The following is a 25,840-nucleotide window of genomic DNA, read 5'->3' as shown; positions in this document are numbered from 1 at the left end:
CACCACAGGTGGTGTCCTCCACAGCGGGGCGTCTGCTCGGAGGACCCCGCCCCCAAATGCTCACCTGTCCTGCAGAGCCAGGGTTAAGCCCAATCTGCTGGATTCTACGCCATCAGCTTTTTTTTTTTTTTTTTTTTTTTTTGCCTACTTGGTGGTACCAGGCCGTCCTGGGCAGGACCAGCACAGAGCATGCTCTGTGCAAAATGCAGACGCTTGCGCATTTAGGCCAAGAGCCACTCGCCAAGCTCACAGAGGTCACCCCTACACAGGAGCCCCGGGGCAACCTCCCAGAGGTTCCGGGATCCCACCACGGCCCTGAAATGACAGCTGACGTCCAAGGGGCTTGGTTGGGTGTCCCAGGGCGTCGGCCCACCAGCCCACCCCAGGCGCCTTGTGTCTGCTCCCGCTCACAGGGGCCCACCCGGCAGAGCCTCCAGGCCGTGCCACCTCGCTCTCCCTGCCGCCGACATGGGGGCTGTGCCGCCCTCAGAGCTGTGCAGCTTTCGCCTCTGGGCTTGGCCCAGCTTGTGGGGGATGGGGCAGGGGAGGAAGGAGAGAGACACAGCCCCTTTCCCTCAAGTGAAAGCAAAAGGCAGTGAGGCTCAGTGGTCACAGGCTGGAGCCAGCAGGCCTGGACGCAGAACCCCGGCCCTGCCACACCCAAGTGGGCGACCCTGGTGAGTATTTGTCCCCCGAGCACGTGCGTCCTCGAGGGAGGGGGCGTGGACTTGAGGATGAGCTGAGGCCGTGCAGGCTCCCGGCTCACTGTGCGTCGGGCGGGGAGGTGACCGGTGGTGCCAGGACAGCAATGAGCGCTCAGGTCCAGGCACGGGGCTCCCCGCAGAAGGCAGAGGCCTTCCTGATCAGGGGGCCCTGAGGGAGGGGACTGCGTGGGGAGGCGGGCGAGGGGTGGCGCTCACTGCCCACAGGGTGTGAACTCCCACACAGGGGTGAGGGGCTGGGGGGAGGGCTCAGCAGACTTTGTGCTGGCTGCCTCGGCCGGGACTAGTGGCAGCAAAGCTGTGAGCGCGTGCCAAGTGTGAGACTGTCGGTGCCAAGCGCGCGGCGCCTGCCCCCGCGTGGTCTCACGGGGCCCTCACGGCAACCGCGAATCCCTGCTGCCCAAGGACCAGGGCCGAAGCTGGGAGACGACTCAGATTTGCCTGCGATGATGAGCCAGCCCGTAGCTTCCAGCTTCTGAGCCCACCCCCTGCACCTGCGGAGGGGCCTGTGTGACTTTGCCCTGTCCTGTGACATCACACAGCGTTGCCCGGGTGACCTGGCCGGGTCTCTTCCAGGTCTGGGCAGAGAGAGGGCTTCCCCTCTCGTCACCTTCCTGAGGGTGCCTGGAGTCGAGTGCCCGGCTGGAGAACCTTGCCCAGCCGGCCATGGCCCACATCCCCCAGGTCGCCCCCACCTCCACCCCCTCTCGCTCCTGAGAAAGCTCTGGACCCCTGCCCCCATCTGCGCCCCACCCCCACCCTGTGCTCAGATCCAGGACTGGTGTCTGGCACCCCTGTGAGCACAGGGACGCCCAGCACCACTTGCCACCCCCAAAGACACCAAGGCTGCAGGGCCAGCAGTCCAGGCAGGACGGACGCCTGGTCACTCACAGCACCAGGGACCCTTCCCCAGGGTTGCTGACCAAAGCTGGAGGCTCCTGCCCCCGAGGCGATGGGACCGAAGAAGAAAAAGGTGAGGTGGGGGTGCGCAGTGTGTGCACTGTACACTGCCCCTCGCGTGCAGCCCCTCATTCTGACGACTCCTGAGCCTGCGCGCCAACGTCCCTTCTCACAGCCTCAGTTTTCGCATCTGTGAGATGGGGCCCCAGAGGGTCTCTGTGGCGCTTCCAGGGTGGGAGTCCTAGCGCCATGGGCCAGTGGATACTGAAGCGCAGGTTGCTGGCAGACGTGCCTGGCTACGAGTGCCCACACTGCTGGTTGCTGGGGTCACACGGGCTCAGAGAGCCCCCTGAGATGGGGCCTCCCCCGGGGTCCCTCCCCGGCAGGGCTGGCACTCCACAGCCCCGGCTCTGACTGCCCCAGGCTCCTAGCTCCTGCCCCGGGCCCTGGAGGCGTGCAGCCTGGAGAGAAGGGGCTCTGCTGTGCTCACTGCTGTGTCCTTGCGCACAGCAGGTGCTTAATGAACCCCGTGGCCAAGCGCAGGTTTGGGACCAAGTCCTCAGTGTTGCCGTGCCTGGGACGGCGTCACATCCACGTGGCAGCAGGCGGGGCTAAGGGCTCTGAGCACCTAGGGACACCCCCTCTGCACTTGGGCTGTCCCCGGGGGCCCAGAGCCCCCTGTGGCCCCTACTTTCACAACCCTGGATTCCGATGCCTCTGATTCCGGGCTGCTGTGCCCAGGGCAGGCCCCTCCCAGGCACCCTAAGCTGTCGGCTGGGGCCCCCTCCCCACCAAGCTGGGTTCAGGGATGCAGAGTGTGGCAGGAGCCGGCCTTGAGCGTGATTTGTGGTTTCGGGTAACACATTCGACAGCGGTCGGACCTCCCTAGGAGCTTCCTAGTGTGGGATTACATCTTCCTTCCTTTTTTTTTTTTTTAAGATTTATTTTGTCTATTTGAGAGGCAGAGTGGCAGAGGCAGAGAGAGCTCACTCTTCCGTCTACTCGGCCACTCCCCCAAAGGACTACAACACGGGCTGGGCCAGGTCAGAGTCAGGAGCCGGGAACTGGATCTGTGTCTCCCATGCGTGTGGCAGGGACCCAAGGGCCTGGGTCAGCACCTGCTGCCTTCTCAGGTGCTTTAGCAAGGAGCTGGGTTGGAGCCAGAGCAGCCGGGACGCGGTCGAAGGTGGCGGCCTTACCCACGTTGCACCTGGCTCCAGCTGCACCCTGCGGCTTCCTGTGCCGGGCCGACCCACACCTTTTATTGGTGATGTTCGCAGAGCTCAGGATCCCCTGAGGATTAGGGAGATTGGTCTTTTTATAGACGGGGCGCCTATTTGCTCCCATGTTTCTTTTCTCTGTATTGCGGTGAATTGCGGCCATTCTAGAAATTTCTGGGGAATTTCAAATGTAATCCCACCCCTCAGACTGCCCTTGATGGTCTCCTGCTTTGCATCCCTTTAAAAAAGAATTTATTTATTTGAAATGCAAAGTTACAGAGAGAGAGAGATTTTCCATCTGCTGGTTCACTCCCCAAGTGCCCACAGCTGAACTGGGCTGATCTGGAGCCAGAAACCAGGAGCTTCCTCTGTGTCTCCCACGTGGGTGCAGGGGCCCGAGCACCCCGGGCCATCTTCCTTTACTTTCCTGGGTGCATTAACAGGGAATTGGATCAGAAGTGGAGCAGCCGGGACTCAAACCTGCACCCCTGTGGGATGCTGGCGTGGCAGGCAGCGCCTTGCCCGGCTATGCCACAGTGCTGGCCGCACAGGCCACTGCTCTGGCTGCCGCCAGCCCTCCCGAAGAAGATCACAGCCCCGAGGCCTTCACGAGGCGGACCCCAGGCTGGGCCCCAACTGCAAACAGGTGCTCCGGCTCCCGCTCTCCGGTGGCGGACCCGCTGTATGCTTTGGGGCCGGGACTTTGTCTCTCTGAGTGCCCCACCCCCAGCTGTAAAGGGGCTTCACCTGGGCATCAAAGCGCCAGGCAAGAGGCAGGCACCTGGTTCAGACGCCACTTGGGCGTGCCCGCGTCCCATCCCGGAGGGCCTGGCTCCACTTCTGATTCCGGCTCCTTGCGTGTCTGCTGTGCGTGGTCCGGCATGGGGGTGACCGACGTTTGTAAACTGTGAAGTGCTGTGCACAGGAGGTGTAAGGTGTCCGGCGCGTAACAGATCTTCCCAGGCAGACGAATCGATTAATTCACAGGCTTTTATTGGGGTTCCACTCCCGGGCGAGGTTCCCCGGTCCCAACAGAGCGGGGGCCGGGGAAGTCGCGCGTCAGAGATTGGGAGAGCTCCTTTTATAGATTCAGGGCATGGGGGTTAAAGGTTGAGGCGGGGCTGATCCTCATTGGTTGACCTTTAGGCACCCGCAGGGACGTTGACAAGGAAGTAGGCCTCTCTGTTCCCAGAAGTGTAGGCCTTCCCTCCTTGCGGATCCCAAAGCTACCAAGAGGGACCTGGCGAGACGGGTGGGCAGAGCTGAGCTCATGGGAGAGACTGACCGGCCGCTTGATGTGGTGCGTGGTGTGGGACGGAGAGAACGGGGATCAGAGGTGACGGCCGCCCCAGAGCAGGTGGAGGAAGAGCGAGGGAGCCGGCAGCTTAGAAGGGACAGAGGGACAGAGCGGAGGGAGGGGCCACGTCAGCAGAGCCCACTCAATGCTGCTGTCCTCGCAGGTTGCCGAGGGCCCGAAGGAGCCTCTGGACGCCGCCCCGAGCACGGAGCCCACCGTCAGCCGCCTGGCTCCCCTCAACAAGGAGATCGTCGTGGTCACCGTCCACGGGGCCACCAACCTGCCTGCCTGCAGGGACGGCTCTGAGCCCTGGCCCTATGTGGTGGTGTAAGTGACCGAGGAGCGGGGGCGGATGCTGTCACAGCCGTGAGAACCCAGGGCTGGAGCTGACATGGGTGGGGCTGAATCCCACGGGGCAACACCAGGGCCCCCCTGCTGTGTGGGGACTGCTGGCCAGGGCTGGTGCCAGGGCCAGCCGCTCCTGGAACACGGCCATGGTGCCGCCTCGGGCTGGGCTCTGTCCGGGGTGAGGGTCAGAGGAGAGGGAATCCGAGGTCTCCTGCTCCTGGGCACCCCCAGCCCACTGTGGCCAGCCCTGGAGAGGGGCCCTGGCCCACACCTGGTCATTCTGGGCCTTTGCTGCCGCTCACCCTCCGCCCTGCCAGCCGCCGTGGGCAGGTGCTGTCATCTGCAGGGGTGCCCTAGGCCCACCATGCGGTGTCCACTGTCCCCTCCATGGGCTTCAGCCAAGCCTCCCCACGAACGCTAAACGTTGGCTCCACGTCTCCCAGCAGCACCGGCGGGGAGCCCCCGAGCAGCCGGAAGGCACTGAGCCAGCTGTAGCCGCCCCCCTGCCCCACCCCCGCTCCTGGTGCTGGCATTGTTGAGTTTCCTTATTTAGCGTCTTGCAAACGCTGGTCATATTTCCTTAGGGCTGTGTGTGTGTGTGTGTGTCTGCCCCAGCCCTCTCACCAGCACTGGCCAAAATCCCACCTTTAAGGCACCTCCTCCTCCTTCTCCAGGCAGCCACCAGGATTGAGCTAGCTCCCCCTCCCCTGGATTCCCGCAGCCTGGTGACATGGATCTGAAACATTCTATAGAACCAGGGTTACGGTTAGCTCAGGTCTCCTGCATTTATGCGACAGTGCACCCAGCATAGCTCTGGGAGCCCAGGACTGACCAAGAGGCCGACACCCCCCACCCCACCCCCACACACAGGGACACCAACAGGTTACCCAAGCTCCACTCCCAGCCTCCCCTCCCCCCAGCAGGCAGCTCGCCTTCTCCCCCCATTCATTTCCATAAACCAATTATCGCAGATCATCTGGGGAGATTGAGACCCTGCCTGTCACCAATCCCGCCCGGGGCAGGGCGCTCCGGGGGCACCTCAAAACAGTCAACACCACCCCGTTGCCATGGGAACGCACCACTGGAGCCCGGATGACCCGTGCTGGGCCAGAGCTCCGAGCTGAGAGCTGGGTTCACCCTGTGGCTGCAGCCTTGGGAAGCAGGCAGGGCTGGGTTCCCCGGGTCGGTCCTGGCAGAGCCGCCACCAGCTCCACGTGGCGCTAATGAGATGCAAATGAGAGGGCTGCAGAGCCTGGAGGCCCAGTGCCAGCCCCCAGCCCCCAGCCCCAGGCAGGAACCCCAGATACAGCAGCCACGCTGGCAAGAACGTGGTGCTCACAGGCCCCGTTACAAAGCACCCTGGGCGTGAGAAAGCCGCAGCGTGCAGGCTCGTCGGGATCCACTGCTTTGAAGACCTATTGATCTCGAGGCTTTTAAGCCGTATTTGTTTAGAAACACTTAAATGAACGCGGTTGCTTCCAACGCTCTAGAAAGACGGTGTCGCTTGACCTCACCGGTCCTTGGGAAATGCAGATCGAAGCCGTAAGGAGATGTTGGGGGGAGGGGGTGATGCTGGAGAGCACAGAGAACGGGGAGCCCTCGTTCAGGGAGGGGGGCTGTGGGTCAGTGCAGCCGTCAGCACGGTGTGGGGGTCTCCAAGAGCGAAAGGTGGGGTGACCTCAGCACCCAGCCGTCTGGCTTCCGGACATGCGTCCAGGGGAAGTGGAGGTGGCATCTGTGGGTTCCGTGTAGCCTTATAGATGAACAGAGAAAGCAGATGCAACGTGGGGGCAGGTGCACGCTGGACTATTAGTCCTGCAAAAGAAAGGCTGCCCGCCGTGCAGCAGGGGCGAGCCCGGAAGACGTGAGACGGGCCAGACAGAGAGGTGCCCGCTTGGGTGGGAACTCGGGCTTCTGTTTCCCCTGCTGCCAGCCCCCTCCTCAGGCAGGTTGCCTTGGGCACTGTGAGGTCCGTTGTCCACGGGGCATCCCTGTGGAGCCTTCCTCTGCTGTGGCCACACTCAGTTCTCGGGGCAGGCCTGCTCCCTTCCATCCCAGCCCCTGCCCCTGCCCTTCCCCAGCCCGTTCCCTGCTCCGGGGTGGGGGCGGGCTTGGAGGTGGGATTCGGCTCCCGCTCCCGTTGGCTCATCCTCCTGTCCCTGTTTCGGGATGCAAGACACTGGCAGGAAGTGATTGCCAGACGATCCCAGCTTGTGATGTGACTGGGGAAGCCCTTGACACCTGCCCCCCGCCTCCCTCCTCCACTGCTGGCCCAGCGATTGGGGGTGGTTCTTAGCGCGCCCTGAGACCTGTCAGAAGAAAGCCCGAGGGCTGTCCCTGGAAGGAGGCCAGGCTGCGACCAGTGGACCCAAGACTGGCCGGCTGCCCCGAGCCCCTGTGTGTCTCAGCCCGCTGAGCCTCCGAGTTGCCCCAGCCACAGGTTGGCGAAGGCCTGCCTGGCCAGCTTGTGCTCCGACCCAGGAATCAGTCCCAGTGAGAGCCCTGGCCGTGCTGCTGTGGGCAGACCCCCCCAGCCAGGTTGGCAGGACCAAGCGCCCCGGCCCCACAGTCGGGGCCAGGGGCCAGTAGGGTCGGGCAGAGCGCCCAGCACTCGTCTCCCAGCCTGGCACAGAGCTGCCCGTCAGTGGGCAGGAGGAGGCGCACGGGGGTGCGGGGGCGACCAGCCATGCAGGAGATGGCCTGGGAGGTCCCGGCCCTCGCCACGTGGCAGGGGTTGCCAGGGTTGGCAGCTGCTTCGCCGGCCACCTGCTGGCCCGAGCTAACGAGCAGGGACGGAGCCAGGGCAGGGAGGGGAAGGCGCTGCTCCTGCACAGGGGCAGGCGTGGCTGGCGCTGGGCCTGGGGTTGGAGGCCCCAAGGGGGCCGGACCGGGGCCAGCCAGAGTCACACTCAGAGACTCCTGGCCTTCTCGGATAAAGCCTAGGAGCCCCGATCCTGGCCCCAGACTGAGGCCGACCTTGGACACAGAGGGACGGTGAAGGCAGGACAGTTCCGGGGGGTCCTGGCCAGAGTGGAGGTGTCAGTGTGTGTGCTTCGTGCACCCGGGGCCTTCCAAAACAGGTTGGGGAAAATGCCTATTCCATGACAAAACAGGGCACCGCAGTCAGCTCATCTCTCCACTTTGCACAGACATGCTGTGCCCATTTTACAGAAGGGATGCTTGAGGCTTTGCACATCTCTGTGAATTGCCGCCAGCTCCAGCCCCTCCCTGCCTGCCTGGCTTGGACAGGGACTACAGGCACCAGAACCCAGATTTCTACCCAGAAGAGTCCTGGCTACTCTGGACTCCCCCACTCCCTGTCCAAATCCAGGCCTTTGGCCAAGGGCCCCAGGGAGCAAGAATCCGGGTGGAGTGGGTGGAGGCCCGGCATGACTCACTGGGGACCTTGGGTTTGCCCCAGCAGCCGGGAGGTTGGGCTCAGCGCAAGTGGGCTCAGAGCGGTGACTGTGACCAAGTGAGAGCCAGGAACATGGCAGCCCCATTTGCTGCTCCCTGCCCCTCTGGGAGTACACTGGCGGGGTTCTCCATGCACGCTGGCTCCCCTGGGGCAGCCCCAGACCAGGCTGCATTCTCCCCACAGGGCCCCCAGGGAGGCCAGGCCCAGAGGGTGCACGGCCAGCAGGGGCCACATCACTGGCCAGGAGGGGTACCACACTCCCGTCTGGCCCATGGCTCCTTCTCCCCCAGCAGGATTCAGGCAGGGGTAGGGAGGAAGCCAGGGTTGGGAGCAGGCCCTGGGTGGGGCCTGGGAGTCCACGGTCTCCGTCACTCCCCTCCCGCAGGGCCGCTGCCCCGTGGCCTGGTTTCCTGGCCACACCTGCTCTGCATGACGTTGGTTGCCCCTGGGGCCCAGAGCCTCAGGATTTTTGTCTGGTGAGAACAGCCCTGTGTCTCAGAGCCATAAACACAGCTGGCGTCGGCGGTTAGGGCGGGGCTGGGCCGGAGACCGGCCTTCTGCCACACTGAAGCCCTGAGGATTCTTTCCAGATGTTTCTCCGGGTCCCTGGGGCATCTCCTCGTCCAGGCCCCAGAGCACAAGCCCTCCCGCAGGGGCCCTGAGCAGTGGCCGAGGGGACGCTGAGGGAGGCAGGGGTCCCCGCTGTCCTGGGCACCTGCTGAGCCCACACTCATTCTTGCACAGGGCTCCTCTTCCCTCCCGGGCGCGGTGAGCAGCCTGGAGGCGTGGTCCTCTCTCCAGGCCTGTGCTGGCCTCCCCCCAGCCCTGCCCGGCCCCGGTGAACTTCCAGCTCAACACCTCCCGTGGCCCAGCACCTCCTGGGAGGGAAGGGGAGTGCCCTGGCCCCTCCACGCCAGGAAAGCCCAGCAGGGACATCGAACGCCGTGGGTTCAGGGCACAACCAGTACGTAAGCGGACGGCTCTGCAGCTGGGCGGGACCGGGTCCACATCGGCCTCCAGCCCTCTCCCCCTGACTTCCGGAGTGGAGGAAGGCCGGCCAGGGTGGCCTGCTCCCCGGAGGTCCAGTGCGGGTAAAGCAGCGATGTGTTCCTGCCGATCGTACCGGCCCCTCCTGAGCCCCCAGCACAGATGGGATTTCGCCCCTGCACCCAGCCCCGCTGGCAGGTTCTCCTGCCCCCGGGCAGTGCAGGTCCCCTGAGTACCGCCAGCAGGAGCTGGGCCCAGAGACGTCCAGGGTAGGGGCCAGAGTCCATAGCAGGGGATCCGGAGCCAGGGACTCAAACCCACAGCCGCGAGTGTAGCCGGGGAGGACCCTGGGGGCCGCGGGTTCTCTTCACACACAAAGGCAGGGACAGAGGCAGCTGGCCCTGGGTGCAGGGAGGGCCTGTGGGCGTGGCCCCTGCCCTGCCCCTCACTGTCTGAATCCCAGGTGGCTCTGCGCCTGGGCAGCCCTGTGTACAGGCCAGGCCCTCGGTGCTGGAGGAGCAGGGCCTAGGGGCCAGCCCAGGACTGGGGCTGGGGTCTCTCGCAGGGCAGCCCTCTGTGGGCAGCAGGATCAGACCCTGGGGCCCCAGGCTGGGATGGAGCGGTCAGGACCAAGGCCTTGGGGGAGCCCAGGCCCCACAGCTGGGCTCTGCTTTCCCTGTGTGGACACAACTTGGAATCTGCAGAGCTGTGTCCAGGGCAGGCACGAGCAGGGGCCAGTGGTTGGTTCTGGGACAGGGACAGCATGCAGCAGGCCCTGGACGTGTGCAGGGTAGAACCAACGGCCGCCTCCCAGCAGACCCCACCCACTGTCCCTGACCGTGCCCACGCTAAGGCCCAGGCTCCCAGCACAGGACCCACACCCCAGCAGGTCCGAGCACATGGCCTGAACTCCACCAAGAGAGGCCAGGAGTCAGACAGCGGAGGCAGTCAGATGGCAGAGGCAGGCTGGCATAGTCCCCTTCTGCCCGGTCCACGGTCCCGCTGTGCCCAGGCTGCCCGTAGAAGGAAGGGGGAGTTCAGAAGAGTGGACATTCACAGTGACCGGCCCATCAAGAGGGTCCCCAGTCACCACCGGACCCCCCAAAGCTGTCTCATCCATGCTGTCCCTTCCCTCTTCAGCTATGGCATGGACTGACAGGTGGACCCCCTGCTCCCAGGGACCCCCATCGGGGCAGACTCCAGCGTGAGCCTCCAGGGGCTGGCAGATGGGGCAGGCTGCAGCCTCTGACAGATAAGATCCCTGGAGAGCCACAGGAGAGGGGGAGGCTCCACCACGCCCGACACCAGGGCTCCGGCCTGAGCTTGAGCAATCTGGGGTGGGGCAGGTTCTCCGGGGCTTGGTGGAAAGGCAGCCCTGCCTCGCCCGCCATGGGTGGTGATGAGGGGCGTGTGTTTTCATGGAGGTGCCCCAGAACAGGGGGGCTGACTCGGATCGGGGGGGGCTGGGGGAGGGGAGTGGCAGTCTTGCTTTCTTTAAAGATTTATTTATTTATTTGAAAAGCAGAGAGATGGGGGGAAATCTTCCATCCACTGGTTCACTCCCAAGTGGCCACAACAGTCAGGGTTGGGCCAGGCTCAAGTCAGGAGCCAGGAACTCCATCCGGGTTGCCCACGTGGGTTCAGGGGCCCAAGCACTTGGGCCGTCCTCTGCTGCTTTCCCAGGCATGTTAACAGGGAGCTGCATAGGAAGTGGAGCAGCCGGGACTCAAACCAGGAGTGGCTTAACCCCCGACACACACCCGGGCCACCATGCTGGCTGGGCAGTGGGTTGGGGCCGACAAGTCTTTTGCCTTCGCCAGAGCTCCCTGGAATCCCAGAATTCCTTAGAACGTGGGTTTTCCTTTGCAGGGGCTGAGCCCAGCAGAGGGGGCCAGGTGGGCACAACTTGGAATCTGCAGAGCTGTGTCCAGGGCAGGCACGAGCAGGGGGCAGTGGTTGGTTTTGGGGCAGGGACAGCACGCAGCAGACAGCTCATCAGAGGCCACTGGGTACGGGGCCCCGGGCTCGGGAGCCCACCACTCGGCCGCCCACCACTCGGCCTAGAACAACCACGGAGTTTGTGCCTCCAGGGGAGCCCCCTGGGAGCTCTGGGGACCAGCTGCCTGCCTTCTGCAGCGTGGACTGGGTGACGCAGGGGTGGGGTGGGGGGCTGCCTCTCCCTACCTCCCCAGGACCCACTCTGTGCCCAGCAACCCTAGGGCAGCAAGGCTGAGGGCTTCCCCAGGGGCCCAGGGGGACACTGCACATGGGCTCAGAGAGAAGCCACCGAGAGGAAGCCTAGCCAGGGAGGGCCACAGACGCCTCTACGCCCCCAACTCACGCTCCCTACCTGGCTCCTGTGTGTGGGCCACAGCGCCTCCCGGTGGCCAAGCCTCAGCTCCAACCTCCTGTTGGGAGGGTCCTGTGCACCTGCGTGAGCCCCACCCACTCTGGTCCAGCCCAGGCAGGGTCTGACGGCTCGACCACCACGAGAGCCTGGGCTGCTGGATTGAGAGAGGTCACTGTGTGTCCTTCCGGGGGTGGACAGAGGCCTGTGGGGAGGAGGGGGCTGCTGGGTGCAAGTGGCAGGTAGGAGATCGCCCCGCTTTCCGGGGCAGGACGCCTGGCCTGAGGACTCTGACTCTGACCCCGGGCCCCCAGCTTCCCTCTCCGTCTTCCCAGGTGAGCCAGCAACAGGGAACCTCTCGTCCACGGCCTGTGACCCTCCTCATGCCCACCTTAGCCAGGGGCTTCTGGAAACAGCACCTGGGCACCGGGACCCCAAGCAGCCAGACAGATGCGCCGCCCCCCCCCCCCCGAGTGGCTGCACGACTCAGGCCCCGTCTCCTGGGCAGAGCTGTGTGCTTGCTGCTTTGAGAGGAGTGGGAGGTGGCTCAGGGCAGCCATTCGAAGGCTGGCAGATGGCGGGTGGCACGCAGACCCCTCTGGGGCAGCCGGTGTGTCTGCCGGAGCAGGGTAGGGGTGGCACAGAGTGCCCCCTGTCTCCATCCCGTCCTGTGCTCTCCCACTGCCCACCTGCATCCACCAGGCAGCCCCTGGGAGCAGCGCATTTTCCCTTGGTCATGACCTTGCAGGAGGAGAGCAAAGTCCCTCCGCCTCCCTCCCACTTAGAGCTGCCCTGGAGACAACCCCAGGGACACTGGGCTTGGGCTTGGAGTTGGTCCAAGACACACATGCGCCCCTGCAGCGTCTGAGGTGGGGCCTGGGCTGGGAGGATCCCGTGTCCTGTGGTTCGGGGCCCAGGCCTGCTGCGTCCCCACCCAAGGCCATCTGGACGGAGTCGGAGGCCTGGGACGGCAGGTGCCACCCTTGGCTCCCCCCGCCTGAGGGCTCTGGGGGCAGGGACGCAGGGGACGCAGACCTTGCAAAGGAACCACAAGGGAGGCCTGGGGGGTGGAGCGAGCCGGGGGGTGGGGCCAGATCTGGGCTCTGACTCACTCTGCCGCGTGCCCAGCTTGCTATGAAGAGCTGGTGCCCTTCTTGCTCTTCAGCTCCTAGAATAGCGTCAGGGCCCAGGGGAGGCAGCTGTGCCAGGAAAAGCCATTACCTGACAAGCCGCCCCCCCTGCTAAAAGCCTCCCCTCCCCCTGGGCTCCCTCTGCACTCATCCAGCCCTGAGGAACCTGGGGTGTGTGTGCTGAGGGCGGGGGACACTGGCTTAACTCCTTCCAGCCTGAGGGACGCTGGGCCGGTTCCTGGTCCACTGGGTCAGGTGGGCTCTTTGGACCCTGCCTGTCAGCCTGGCCTACCCCTTTCCACCTGGAACACTCGCGCTGGGGGTGGAGGGGTTGGGAGGAGAGAGGGTGGCTGGCCCGAATCCTGCTTGAGACTCACACCCTTGCTCTGCGCTCTCCGGGGAGTCCTGGGAGCAGTGGGCTGTGATACTGGGGCACAGCGGCCTGCCTCTCTCCCTGCCGGTACCTCCCTGCTGCCCCTGTGCTGGTCCCCCAGGAGGGGCTGGGAGGGCTGGGAGCAGAGCGCCAGCCCTGGGCGGAGGTTCTGAGGGCTCAGGTCGGGGTCGGGGGTGGCTGTGGGGAGGGAGAACCAGGGCCCGGGGAGCTCAGATCCTGGAGGAAGGGAGTTGTGGGGGGCAGGGGTGGCCCAGCACTCCTGGGGAGGACTCAGACTCTGGTGGGGGGGACCCCCTTCTCAGTCCAGACCCCCCCAGCTCCTCCCTCCTGCCCTTGGTGATGCCAGGCTGTCTGACAAACCCCAAAGAAGCCTCCTTGCTGGGCGCCGTCCACGCCGTCCTCCCAGAACCCCTGAGCATCCTCTGTGGGATGCTGCTTACCCAGGAGGCCTTGCATCTCAGGGAGGGGCGGGCACCCTGCCAGGATCCCCCCGGGTTGGACACTCGCCGTGGTGGGACTCCCAGGACTCCATACCTTGGCCAGAGCAGCCAGAGACCCCAACGATGGACCCCCATTTTGGGGTCACAATGGGGAGAAACCAGGCTAGGAGCTAAGGAAAAGGCAGGCCTTCCCTCCACGGGGCAGAAGTGAGGGGAATGCTGGTATGTGAATCATTTAAGGTGATAGTTACTGAGCACGGGTGGCACTTAGCAATGTGGTGGGCGCCACGCATAAGAACTCATTCCCTGGCCGGCGCCGTGGCTTAACAGGCTAATCCTCCACCTTGCGGCGCCGACACACCGGGTTCTAGTCCCGGTTGGGGCGCCAGATTCTGTCCCGGTTGCCCCTTCCAGGCCAGCTCTCTGCTATGGCCCGGGAAGGCAGTGGAGGATGGCCCAAGTGCTTGGGCCCTGCACCCACATGGGAGACCAGGAAAAGCACCTGGCTCCTGGCTTCGGATCAGCGAGATGCGCCGTCCGCAGTGGCCATTGGAGGGTGAACCAACGGCAAAAGGAAGACCTTTCTCTCTGTTTCTCTCTCTCACTATCCACTCTGCCTGTCAAAAAAAAAAAAAAAAAAAAAAAAAAAAAAAAAAGAACTCATTCCCTCCCCTCCGGTACAACCCTGCAGCCTGGGCGCACGTTGCCCAAAGTCACACAGCCAGCCTGGGGGAGAGCCAGGATCTGCAGCTCACTGGTCTGACAGCAAGACCCTGTGGCTCTCACTGTGCCACACGGCCTCTCCATGGGAGCAGAACAGGAGTCCTCAGTGGACCCCGGAGCTGGGGGTAGGGCCTTCCGACCCCCTGCCATAAGGGCAGGGCTGCGGTGAGTGGGTGCAAGGAGCTGGCCCCAGTGTCCCTTCTGTGAGAAGAACAGAGGTGGTAGTGAGGGTCGGGGGTCCCAGAGGGCTTCCTGGAGGGGAGAGGGACAGGCTGGGCTGGGAAGGGCCACAGGTGGGCGGCCTGGGGCAGACTGGCCCCCCCCCCCGGCCTGCCCCGCACTCCCTCTGGGGCCTTCGGGGGTGATGCAGAGGCTGCTGGGGGTGCTGTTCCTGTGTCTCCTCCCAGCCCAGGGGTGTGAGTGGGGGTGCAGCTCCCCCGGCCCAAGTGCCTCGGCTGAGTCCTCACCCCACAGTGCAGTGGCTGGAGCAGCAGCACCACTCACAGCTCCGGTCCCAGGCGCCCCGTGCCGAGCTCTGGGGGCCCAGCCTGGCGTCCTGCACCCGGCAGAACCTGCAGAAGGCAGGGCAGCTGTGTGCTCGCTGAGGGGGCGGAGCTGGGGGCTGGGCCAGAAGCCTAGGGGAAAGGGAGGCACTGCCCCAGCCTCTCTCTGGACAGATCCCTCAAGAGGTACGGGGTGGGGGCCCACACACTGCCCCGGCCCCTTGCCTGGAGGCCTCCTCTCTCTGGACAGATCCCTCAAGAGGTACGGGGCGGGAGGGGGGCCACACCCAGGCTCCTGCAGGTGCCCTCCGTGGCCAGGTATCCACCCCTGAGCTCTGGTGCCCTGGACCGAGAGAGGCCTCAGCGGACAGTGGGCTGCGACCCCCTGAGCATCCGTGCGTGAGAGGCGGCTCTCCAAGTCCCCTTTCACTGCGATTCACGGGCAGTGGACTCGGCGCGGAGGGCCCCGCGGCGGGCAGGACGCTTCCCCCACGACTCACCCTGGCTCACCCCTCTCCCAGGAAAACCACATCTGAGGAAGCCAAGGAGCAGAGCTCCCACGCAGTCACCTCCGTGACCCCGGAGCCCACCCGAGCCCCGATCTGGGGGGACACGGTGACGGTGGAGATCGAAGCGGAGGACGCTGGGCGCGAAGGTGAGCCTGGGGGGCCCGGGTGGGTGTGTGCGCACGTGAGGGCCGTAATCGCAGACCCCCGAGGCTAAGGCGGAAGCCGCTTGCTCTCACCCCAGCTGGGTGCCACCTGCACGCCTCCTTCGGCGCAGTACAAAGCACTTAAAGAAAAGACATCATAACACGTCACGCCTCATCTCCCCGGCCCGCTCGGAAAATGAGTTGTTCCAGATAAATGAATCTTCGCGGTGACGCGCTTACCTTTTTTTATGACCATGGTTATTATTTCCACGGCTGTTATTGGCGCGCCTCCCACTGAAGGCGCCCATTCCAGCTCCCCAGCTCCCCAGCTCGCCCCTCGCAGGGCTCCCCAGGGTCACCGCCTCCGAGGGGCACCACAGCCTCCCAGTGCTGGGAAGAGAGCACCCAAGGCCAGCTCTGCACGTCCCTCTGCGGTACCCATGCAGTTTGGGTTTTGCTTTTTATTATTTTTTTAAATATTTATTTGAAAGAGTCACAGAGAGAGACCGAGGTCTTCCATCCCCTGGTTCACTCCGGCAGGTGACTGCAACTGTCAGGCTGGGCCAGGCTGAAGCCAGGAGCCAGGAGCTTCATCCAGGTCTCCCACGTGGGTGCAGGAGTCTGTGTCCTTGGGCCGTCTTCTGCTGCTTTTCCCAGGGTGCTGGGTCGGAAGGGGAGCAGCTGGGACTGAACCAGCCCCCGTATGGAATGCTGTGGCTTTACACTCTGCGCCACGGTTTTCATGTTCTGGGAACTTTCCGGATCCTTGCTGGTGCCTCCTCGGGAGTCAGACGGAGCCGCGGGTCCCTGGGCACACACACGCCTGTACACACTTGTGGGCTCCACGCCATGGGCCTGTCTGCCATCCACTCTCGGGCGGAACCTGGGCTGCACAGGGCACTGATGGCTGATACCAGCGGGAACCAGCGGTGCCCAGCGATGTCTCTGTGCTCGGCTGGTGAGAGAGAACCTGGGGCTGGCTCCCCGCAGGTGGTCTCCAGGCCAGGGCAGGCTTCCCCTGTCCCCAAGAAACCCTGCCAGGGACTGCAAGAGACAGCAGGTGGGGGGAGAGGGCCGTCAGGAGGGAGGAGCCTGCCTAGAACGGGAAGGAGCAAGTTCTAGGTCAAGTGGAACAGCCTCTTTGCCTTTAAAGGAACAGGTGGAGCAGTGGGGAGGGTTTGAGAAGGCGCAGAGTGGAGGGCAGCTGACCCAGGCTCTCACGCTGGTGCACGGGTCTGTGGCTACTGCCTGCTGGCTCCTGTGTGTGTGTGTGTGCGTGTGCAGTGTCAGGGCTGTCGGCACCTGTGCGTGTGTGGACAACGGTGAGAGCACGAGTATGTGTCGGTGAGTGACCCAGCCTGGGCCCAGCACATCTGGGTGTGACGTGGTCAGCAACACATGTGCAGCAGCGAGGGGACAGGACTGGCTGTGGGCGGGACAGGAGGGTGAGGAGGCCACCGGGGCAGGCCGGGAGCCCTGGCAGGCGCCTCTCGGCAGATGGGAGCGGCTGCCTGCCTGTTGGAACCTGCTTGGAAGCGGTTGCTGTGGTGACGTCTGCGGGTGGGAGAGATGGGGGCCGGGCCAAGAAGGGGGAAGAGTAGGAGGGGGCTCGAGGATGTGTTAATGAAAACCGAGGGGGAGCTGTAGCCCCCGGGCCAGGCGGGCAGCGAAGACAGCCTGTCGGCGGCACAGAGGGCACGGCAGGGGGCTGGCCAGGCGCAGTGTCCACAGTGGAAGCTGATGAAGCGAGCTTGCCACAGGGAGACAGGCACAGGGCGGCGGAGCTGCTGGCCGCCCACACGCAGCTCCAGAGGACAGGCGGGGGCTGCGGGGCCCCCCTCTCCTGCTCGGCCTCAGCCAATGCTGGCTGGATTTGGAGACTCAGGGTCCATGGCAACTGGGCGTGGGGGCTGCACCGCCACAGCTCCTGCTGCGGCTCCGTCTGGCTGAGTTATGTGAGGTCTGTCTGGGGTTGGGTGAGCCACAGGTGGACCCCAGGAGGCCCCCGGTGACTGCCATAGGACAGCTAGCACCAAATTCATAGCCTGGAAAACACACACTCCTCCATCAACCGTCCTGGGAGAGGGATGAGGTCTTTTTCTTTTTAGGATTTCATTTATTTATTTTTTATTTGAAAGGCAGAGTAACAGAGTTGGAGAGACAGAAAGAGATCTTCCATGTGCTGGTGCACTCCCCAAATGGCCGCAACAGTCAGGGCTATCCCCAGATGGCCAAAGCCAGGAGCCAGGAGCTCCACCTGGGTCTTGCAAGGGGTGCAGGGGCCCAAGCACTTGGGCAGTCTTCCGCTGCTGTCCCAGGCACTGGGTGGGAAGTGGAACAGCCGGCACTGGAGCCATCACTCAGAGTCCCTGCACGACAGCACCAGTCCCAGGCTCTTTTCTTTTTTTAAAACATTAACATTTTAAAGAGCAAGGGCAGGAAGCCTGGAGAGGTTGTGACTCACTGAAGGCCCCGCGGCAGGCTGGTGTCTGGGAGCAGCGGCCGCTGCTGGCTGCACAACCCTCACTTGACCCTGTTTTCCCCAAGTCAGTCTCCAGACCGGCCGTGCCATCTCCTTCCTGTGAGTGTGGGTCCAGGCGGCCGGCTCCTGAGAGAGCCTAGCAAGTGTCTTGCCCTCTGTGGGGTCTGTGTGCATGGGAGGAGACAGAGGGAACGCTGGGTAGCGAGAGCCTCAGCTGTTCTCTCTGTGTGACCGCCAGCTCCACGCCACCCTGCCTGCGCAGCTGCCTCCCTGGCGCTGTCCCTGGTGCTGAAACCTCCTGCTCTCGGGAGACAGGGTCAGGGGCTCCTCAGCCTCACCCTCCACTCCTTCCTTCCCAGACTCCCTGGGTCTCCCTCTGCCTTCACCCCTCCTCCCTCCACCTCATTCCTCCTCCACCTGCTCTTCCTTTCCTCCCCCTCCCTCTCCTTCCTCCCCTGATCACAGATTTCCGGAACAGTGTGCCAAGTGCAGCCTCCCCCCATCACCCACTTCCTAGATGCATGGAGTTGAGCACGTTACAGCAGAGCACTTCAGAAGTGCACAGAAACGGGCTTAAAAGATAAGGTTAGGGGCTGGTGCTGTGGCGCAGCAGGTTACACTGCTGTCTCTAGTGCTGGCATCCCATATGGATGTCAGTTTGAGTCCCAGCTGCTCCACTTCCCATCCAAATCCCTGCTAATGCACCTGGGAAAGCAGCAGAGGATGGCCCAAGTGCATCTCCACATGGGAGACCCAGAAAAAGCGCCTGGCTCCTGGCTTCAGTCTGGCCAAGCTCTGGCCATTGTGACCATTTGGGGAGTGAACCAGCAGATGAAAGATCTCTCTGTCTGTCTGTCTGTCTGCCTCTCTCCTCTCTCTGTGTGTAACTCTTTCAAATAAATAAATCCTTAAAATCAGTTTATTTGGGGGCCAAAGCCTTCAAAAAGTTAGTGGAAATGCAAAATGAAAATAATAATGCTGGGTTTTGTTTTTTGTGTCCCCAAGTAAACTTATATTTTGTTTCCATTTTCCACGAAATGTTGATGTGCCCTATGTCTATGAAATCACAAAGAACTCATTATATATGTGAATCACTTCTATTTCCTAACGCACACTGAAATTGTGTAAAACTATTTTTTAGAAATCCCAGAGAGGGGCGCCCTTCCAGTCTGCCCATGGATCTGCGTGTGCACATACGTGTGCAGCCCTGGGGCCTGGGCTCACTGCTGTGTGCATCCACCCTGGGCTGGGCGTTTCTGGGCCATAGGAGGGAATTGCTCTTTGGGTCCTACCTGCACCTGGCATGGAGCCTTGCCCCGCCGCGGGGGCTCAGACTGTGCTCACAGAGTGGGGCTGTGGGCATGCACCTGGCCACACTGAGAGGGAGGGCGGTGCGCTGGGCCCTGACCTGACGCCGGGATCGTCTGACTCCCTCCAGATGTGGTCCTCAAGGTGGTGGACAAGAAGAATAAGGAGGAGCTTCTGTCCTGCGCCGTCCCCATCAAGTACCTGCGTGTCTTCCACCCCTACCACTTTGAGCTGGTGTTGGTGAGTCGCCCGGGGCCATGGAGCAAAGCGGGCGGGGCAGCCCACACCCACCCCACAGCATGCCTAGTCCATGGCTCCTGGCAGGCAGACAGGGAGATGTCCCCAAGCCTGTGGAAGCCCCAGGTTCAGCTCCGTAAACAGCCCTGTGTATGTGAAACTGACCGCGTTAAATGCACACATTGTTGATGGAGAATGACCTCTGTGCAGAGCACCCTCTGTCCTGGGCGCCGGGGCTGACCCTCAAGGTGGAGCTGGTTTTGCACCTGTGGGCCTGGGATGCGGGTTTTGCTGAGGGCAAGCTGCCTCCCAGCCACTTCTTCCTGTGCCCACGCTGCCGGGGCAGGAGGGGAAGGCTCAAGGGGGCTGGAGGGTGTCTGGGAGTCAAACACCCGCAGCATGCACCCTTCTAGTGGGTATGCGCCGGGAGTAGTAGGAGCCTCAGGGCCCCTCAGTCCCTGGCAGGGACTCCCAGCCCAGCCCCCCTGCCCACTGCTGTCCCAGTGCTCAGACACCAAAAGCAGCTACTGTGTCCTGGGCCCTGGCCAGAGATGAGCAGGAGCCTCCTTCCCCCTCCCCTGGGGTTTGGAAGGAAGAGCAGTGTGGGGCCAGAATGAGGCTTCCTACCCCAGGCCTGCTGCTCACGAGCAGACGCCCGCCCATAGGAAGCTCTTAAACCCGTACCCCACGCCCTCCAGCACAGGCGAGCTGCTCAGACTCACCTCCTGGCTCGGCTGGTGCGGTGATGTCTGCCTGGTGCACAGGAGGTGCTGGGTCCCAGTGAGCTGTCCTCCTCCTGCCCCCTCCAGGCCTTGGCCCCCGACTCTCTTTCCAAACGACTCTGCAGCCCCAGCCCCAGTGGTCTTTTCCTTCACAGGCCTTGGGATGGGGCTTCCAGGCCAGGCAGGGGAGCAAAGGCCCCGAGACGCCAGTGACGCCCCCCGGGGGAGCCAGCACTTGAGCTGCAGCTCTAGCCCGTTATCACGTCTCTACCATGAGAGCAGACAGGAGGGCACCCTTGTGAAGGCGATGAAAGGGGCAGGATTTATGCTATCGATCCCCCAGGAGGGCGCACGGGGACCATGAGCGTTCATTATGAGCTCGGCGGCCCAGAGGAGCAATGCCGAGTGCTTGTCTGTGAGGGGCTGGATTTACGGCCAGGGCCTGCCCTCGGCCACTCTCCTCCTCCTGTGTCCTCCCTTGTGTCCAGCCCGCTCAGTCCAGGAAAGATAGTGAAAGGAAAAGCAGCGAAGCCGCGGCCAGCACCCACCTGTATGCCACGGTCACTCGCAAGGGCAGCTGCATCCCCCGCTACATCGGCTGCACCCACACGGCGCTGGAGGTACCAACACCGGGCTCTCGGGGCGGCGGGCCTGGGCGGCGGGCCTGGGGAAGGACTCAGCAAGGGAAAAGCAGCTGGGCGGAGACGCCCTGGCCTCTCCCGGCCTCGCCGTCTGTGCAAGTCGGAGGAAGGAGGCTTGGCCCCGGTTCTGCCCCTCGCGCACCGTCCCTGCCATGGCCCCATGTCCCTGGCTGCTTCCCTCTGCCCCACCCCTCTCTCTGGGGTAGTGACCCCAGCTCTGGCCTCCCCGACGCTGTGCTGGCGAGTGGGGCAGGAGTACACTCTTTCCTTTGCCCGTCACTTCCACTAGCCAGGCTCCGGCCTGGGACTGTCCACCCTCCCGAGCTGTTGATTGGTTGAGGCAGGCATGGCCCAGGCCATGTGTGACAGAGGCACATCCGGCTGTGGCCTGGGTTCCATAGCATGGGAGTCCCAGACCCTGGCTCTGGCTTCCCTCACCACCCCATGGCCCATCTGTGCTCCGGGCCCTGGCACTGTGAGCCCAGCAGGGCAAGGGCTTCAGACCCAGCTCACAGCTGGGGACGCTGAGGCCCAAGGGGGTGTGGTGGACAAGCCAGCTCAGGTCCGCCCTGCACGAGCCCCCCCCACACACATGCCCCCCTCCCATCTGTCTCATCCTTTGCACCCAACAAGGCAACAGCTTGGCTCCGCAGGCAGGGGGCTGCACCCCAGGGGGCTGCACCCCAGTCCTCTGACTTCCTGTCTGTGACATGGGCGGGGCTTCCTGCTCCCAGCCTCAGGTAGGGGGCACAGCAGGAGGCCTTGCTCCGGCTGTCCAAAAGGTCGCTGTCTCGGCCACACCTGGCCACGGTCAGCACAGAGCAGGTGCAGTCAGCCCGCACGAGCGAGGGCCCCCGAGCCGCTGTGTGCAGTGAACTGGCAACCAGCTGAGAGGGAACCCTGGCCGAGGGGGGAAGGGCAAAACCCCACACCTGGACCTCTGCCTCCCTCAGAAGGTCACAGCTGGGAGGAGCACCGAGGCAGCAGTCCAACCCCTCAGGGTCCAGCTGAGAAACTGAGGCCCAGAGTGGACCCAGGCCAAGGCAAGAACCAAGCGAGGCAGGGGGCAGGGACAGGGTGAGCAGGGCTTGGGGGAAAGACACAGGGGTCTCTCGGGGGCTGAAGCCACATGGGTCCACCTGCCTCCTCTCTCCTTCCAGATCTTTCTACGGGGAGTCAACGAGCCCCTGATCAACAACCGGAGCCCCATGGTGGTGATTGCCCGGGTGGTTCCCAACTACACGGAGTTTAAGTGAGTGGGTCCTGGGGCTGGACCCAGGCTGGTCAGGGGCCTGGAGGCCTCCTCACCGGGAGTGAGGCCGCAGGGGGCTTCCTGCAGTGGACCCTGCCTGTGTGTCCCCAGGAATGTGCAAGTCCCTGGGAAGGGCGGTGGGGGGGAGGAGGGCCCAGCATCAGGCTGCAGACTGGGGCAGCCAGGTTGAGGAGGACCAGAGGGGTCCCCGTTGTCTGTCCAGGGTGCCTCAGCACCCCCAGACCTGCCCCCATCCCACAGGTCACCTCCAATGTCCCCTTTCCCACTCTAGCTCAGGGCCACAGGCTCTGGCTGGCGGTTGTCCCCAAAGGAAGGCAGCCTGGGGCCGTCTGGGACCCTCACCTTGGTCTCCTCCTGGCCTCCTCCTGGCCCCAGCCATGCCTCAGGCCTCCCCTCCCCCAGACATCCTTTTGAGTTTGCTGGGCTCATGGTCCTCAGGGGGGTGAGGGGCTCAGCCCCCCAGCCCAGAGAGCATAGCAGACATACAAACACACACAGGCATATGCAGTGCAACACACGCACACATACATGATGCAATGCCTGTGCGCATAACGTGTGTGTTACATGTACATGCACACACAACACACCTTGTGATACATGTGCAGTACACACACACACACACCCTGAGCCCTGCCCGGCAGGTCCCCCACAGCACGGGGCGGGCCAGCCCGACAAGCCTTTCCAGAGGCCAGGAGAGACTTGAGACCCACTTTTAAATGGAGCAGCGGAAGGCTCAGGGCTGGCCAGGCCGCAGTGCACCACAGATCAGGGGCTGAGCAGCGGCCTCCCTCCTGACCACCACGAGCTCTCCTGAGGCCTGGGCCAGGGTCAGGAGGACCAGGGCCAGGCAGCCACACCACAGGGTCTGAGCCAGCCCTGCACTCTCCCCTCCCACATCAGTGCAGCGTCCAGGTGGGACCCCGGGCTGCCGGCTGGGGCACGGAGCCCAGAGTGCTGACCCCAACTCCTCGCCCCTGCAGGGTCAGCCAGGCAAACCAGGACCCGGCCTCGGTGGGGCTGCCCATCACCCCCCTGTCTTTCCCTATCCCGTCTGTGATGAACTTCGACGTGCCCCGGGTCAGCCAGAACGGGTGCCCTCAGGTGAGCCCCTGTCCTCGCGCAGCCCCCACCGGCCACACGTCTGGTAACCCTCCCCGCACATCCATTCATTCATTCACACTCCTGGGTACGCGCCCACATTCACTCATTCACACACCTGGTGACTCCCCCACACCCTCATTTATCCGCCCCCCGGCCTGCTGCACACCCAGGGCCGTGCTTGTCCGTGCTACCTCGGGGCAGCTGGGCCTGGTGGCTGTGGGCACCTCGTGGGAGTGCTAGACTCCAGCGCCCGTCCCGAGTGACCTAACAGCAAACCAGGAGGGACCGCGGAGATACTGTCCGACTCCACTTTCCCGTGCGGACTGAAGATGGAGCAAGGGTTCTCGGGGGCTGGGGAGAGGGAGGAGGGGGAGCTGCCGCTTCCTGGGGGAGAGTGAGCTCTGGAAACAGTGGACCGCGGGGAAAGCCACTGCAGGCCCTCCCCCCGCCCCCCGCAGCTGTGCGCCGAGAAGGGCTGCAGTGCTCGATTTTCTGTTAGGCATATTTTATCACAATAAGATTTTTGCAAATCAGTCAGGGGAGAGGAGTGGGGAGGGTGGCCTTGCCTTTCACATGGGCCCAGGCACAAGTGGACAGAGCTGTGTTGGGGTGGACAGGGGGGCCGTGTGTTTGAGTGGAGGGAAGGGTAACACATCGTGGCTGGGCCAGGGGCGCCACTGACCGTGGTCTGCTGTGGGAGTCACCCCACTCGATGGCCCAAGCCTTCCTAGGGGGCTTCCAGGACAGGTGGGGGCTCCTGGAGGTGCCCCCCCAAAGCTCATGACCAGCCCAAGACGCCCCTTAGGAGCCCCAGCCTTGGTTCAAAAGAAAAGACATTAGAACAGAGCACGAGCGAGAGGGAAGGTGGGGAAGCCGGTGGGATGAAGGGGGTCCCCGGGGACGGAAGCTTCAAACCCAAACCAATCTTCGGCCTGATTTCCCCAGAGGCATTCACACATGGCCTTGCATTTTCCGGGAAATTATGAACCAATCAGCAGGCCCTCCCCAGGGGCCAGGCGCCCCCCCCCACCCCGCCCCCAGCCTGCTGTAGTGAGCAAGCCCCTCCCACCCCCAGCCCCTCTGCCCCGCCTGATCGGCCCGGGTTGGGGAGGTGCCCCCCACTGCGCCTTGGGGCTGGAGAGGTGCAGCGGTGGCAGGACACCTGTTGTAGGTCACGCAGCACCGCGCAGCTGGACCAGGCTGAGAACTCGCTGGCCGGGAGCACAGAGCGGTCCTGCTGCCAGGGAGCCATGGGGGAACCCTGCCCGACCCCTCTGGGTCAGGGAGGCTGGGTGGGGTCATTTCCAGGGCCTGCTGGGTGCTGTCCAAACCGGAGCATTGTGGGCAGGGCGGGAGGGCTGGGTCAACTGGTTTTGACCGAGCTCTGCACCCTGCCAGCCCTGTGCCCCACAGCTCCCCTCCCTGGCCCTTCTCCCCCCTTCCTGGGCTGGCCAAAAGGACAGCTAGGGCAAAATGTCCCTGCCCACAGCCACACTTCCCAGGGGCCAGATGCCCCTCCGAGGCCAGCCTGACCACCTGGCCCAAGTAGCGGAAACCTCAGCTTGCACACACCGGCCCACCAAGTGCCCACATAGGGGTCGGGCTGACCCACCCCCTCAGCTCAGCCTGGAGGCCTGGGGCTCTCTCCCATGTCCCAGAGTTGCCATGGCCGGGGTCCGCAGCTCACATGGGCAAACCATTCTGGGCGTCTCATCCAGGTGAGTTTACCAGGCCCCAAGACCAGCCCCACCCAGCGACCCGGGGCAGACTCCACCTGCCTCGGCTCATTGGCCAGAGTGGGACCACCTGCCCTCTCCTGAGCCAATCACGGAGGAGGGGCGTGGCCACCTGGGGAGGAGCCGCCCTGTAGGCTGGGAGGCAGGGAGGGGAGGGCTCTGTTTCCTCTCCTGTCTCAGGGCCCTGCACTCCAGTGAGTTCAGGGACAGGCAGGCGGTTGGGCCTGAGCTCCCTGCTGGACCTGCCCCAGGCAGGGACAGGTGACTCCCATGCTGCCCTTGCACCCTCACAGGAGACTCTTGTCCACCCAGCAGGCTGCCCCTAGTACAGGCAGGGGCGGGGTCCCAGAGCCAAGTGGGGCCCCCAGGAGCTGAAGCACAAGCCCCGTGGGCTCCTGGGCCGGCTCCGGGTTCCTGTGGGGCCTGCACCTGTGTCCCAGCAGCCTCCTGGCCCTCCTCCTCTGTCCCTCGAGAAGCAGCCAGGGCACACGCACCCCCCGCCCCGTCCCCACCCAGGGCTGGGCCTTCCCCCATTGCCATTCTCAGCCACGCCCACAGGGCCTGTCCCTTGATGTGTGTCAGGGGCTGGAGTGTGTCCTGTCGTGTGCATGTCCCCCCATGTACATCCTCTCACATGTCCGTGCTCTGTCACACAATGCATGTCCTGTCATGTGTGTCCCGGCATGCACATTCTGTCACGCGTGTTTAGTGCATGTGTTTCCCATCGTGTGTGCGAGTGTCCTGTGCCCCTGGAAGGCCATGAGCTCCTGGGGGCGGGGCCAGGAGGTGTCCCGGTCAGCACCGGCTGGATTTTCTTGAACCTTCATCGGAACAGCGACGTCTCTGTTGTCCCCTCTGACCTCGCCATAGGCTTGGGAGACAGGCAGCACCAGGCAGCAGAGCAGGGAGGGCCCCACAGCCAGGCTGAGGTGGACCCAGGGGCCCCGCTCCTGGGGTTCCCACTGCGGCATGGCAGTCCTGGACCTGGTGGGAGTGGGCAGCCCCCGGGGGGAGGGCAGGAGGGCCCAGGAGCCCCTGGGGTGAGGCTGTGCCCCCAGGAGGCCAGGTCTGCCTGTGTGGCTGCGGCTAATGGCTTTTCTGAGGAGCACAGCCGAGGGCTAACCCATCCCTTAGCTCCAAGCCACCATGGCTTTCCCGTCAGTCCCTGCAGGCAGTGTCCACCCACCCCCCGCACACACACCAGCCACCTGCACTGCACCACAGCCTTGGCATCAGACTCCCAGGGCCCTTAAACCTGA

The 25,840-nt window shown here is 63.9% G+C and overlaps 1 protein-coding gene across 1 annotated transcript in view; it reads left to right on the top strand.

Annotated features, from left to right (window-relative positions):
* Positions 1-1,674: 1,674 nt before the first annotated feature.
* The window catches only part of CCDC33 (coiled-coil domain containing 33), a 62,649-nt gene continuing 38,483 nt past the window's right edge, over positions 1,675-25,840 (top strand). The window contains exons 1-7 of the mRNA XM_062206677.1: positions 1,675-1,695; positions 4,303-4,466; positions 14,951-15,084; positions 19,002-19,107; positions 20,333-20,450; positions 21,632-21,723; positions 22,725-22,845. Of these exons, the coding sequence (XP_062062661.1) occupies positions 1,675-1,695; positions 4,303-4,466; positions 14,951-15,084; positions 19,002-19,107; positions 20,333-20,450; positions 21,632-21,723; positions 22,725-22,845 (756 nt within the window). The remainder of the gene's footprint in view (positions 1,696-4,302; positions 4,467-14,950; positions 15,085-19,001; positions 19,108-20,332; positions 20,451-21,631; positions 21,724-22,724; positions 22,846-25,840) is intronic.

Source organism: Lepus europaeus, chromosome 11, assembly GCF_033115175.1.
Source record: "Lepus europaeus isolate LE1 chromosome 11, mLepTim1.pri, whole genome shotgun sequence".
Taxonomy (NCBI): Eukaryota; Metazoa; Chordata; class Mammalia; order Lagomorpha; family Leporidae; genus Lepus; species Lepus europaeus.
Note: the sequence above shows the minus strand (reverse complement) of the source record. Positions and strands in the feature narration are given on the sequence as shown.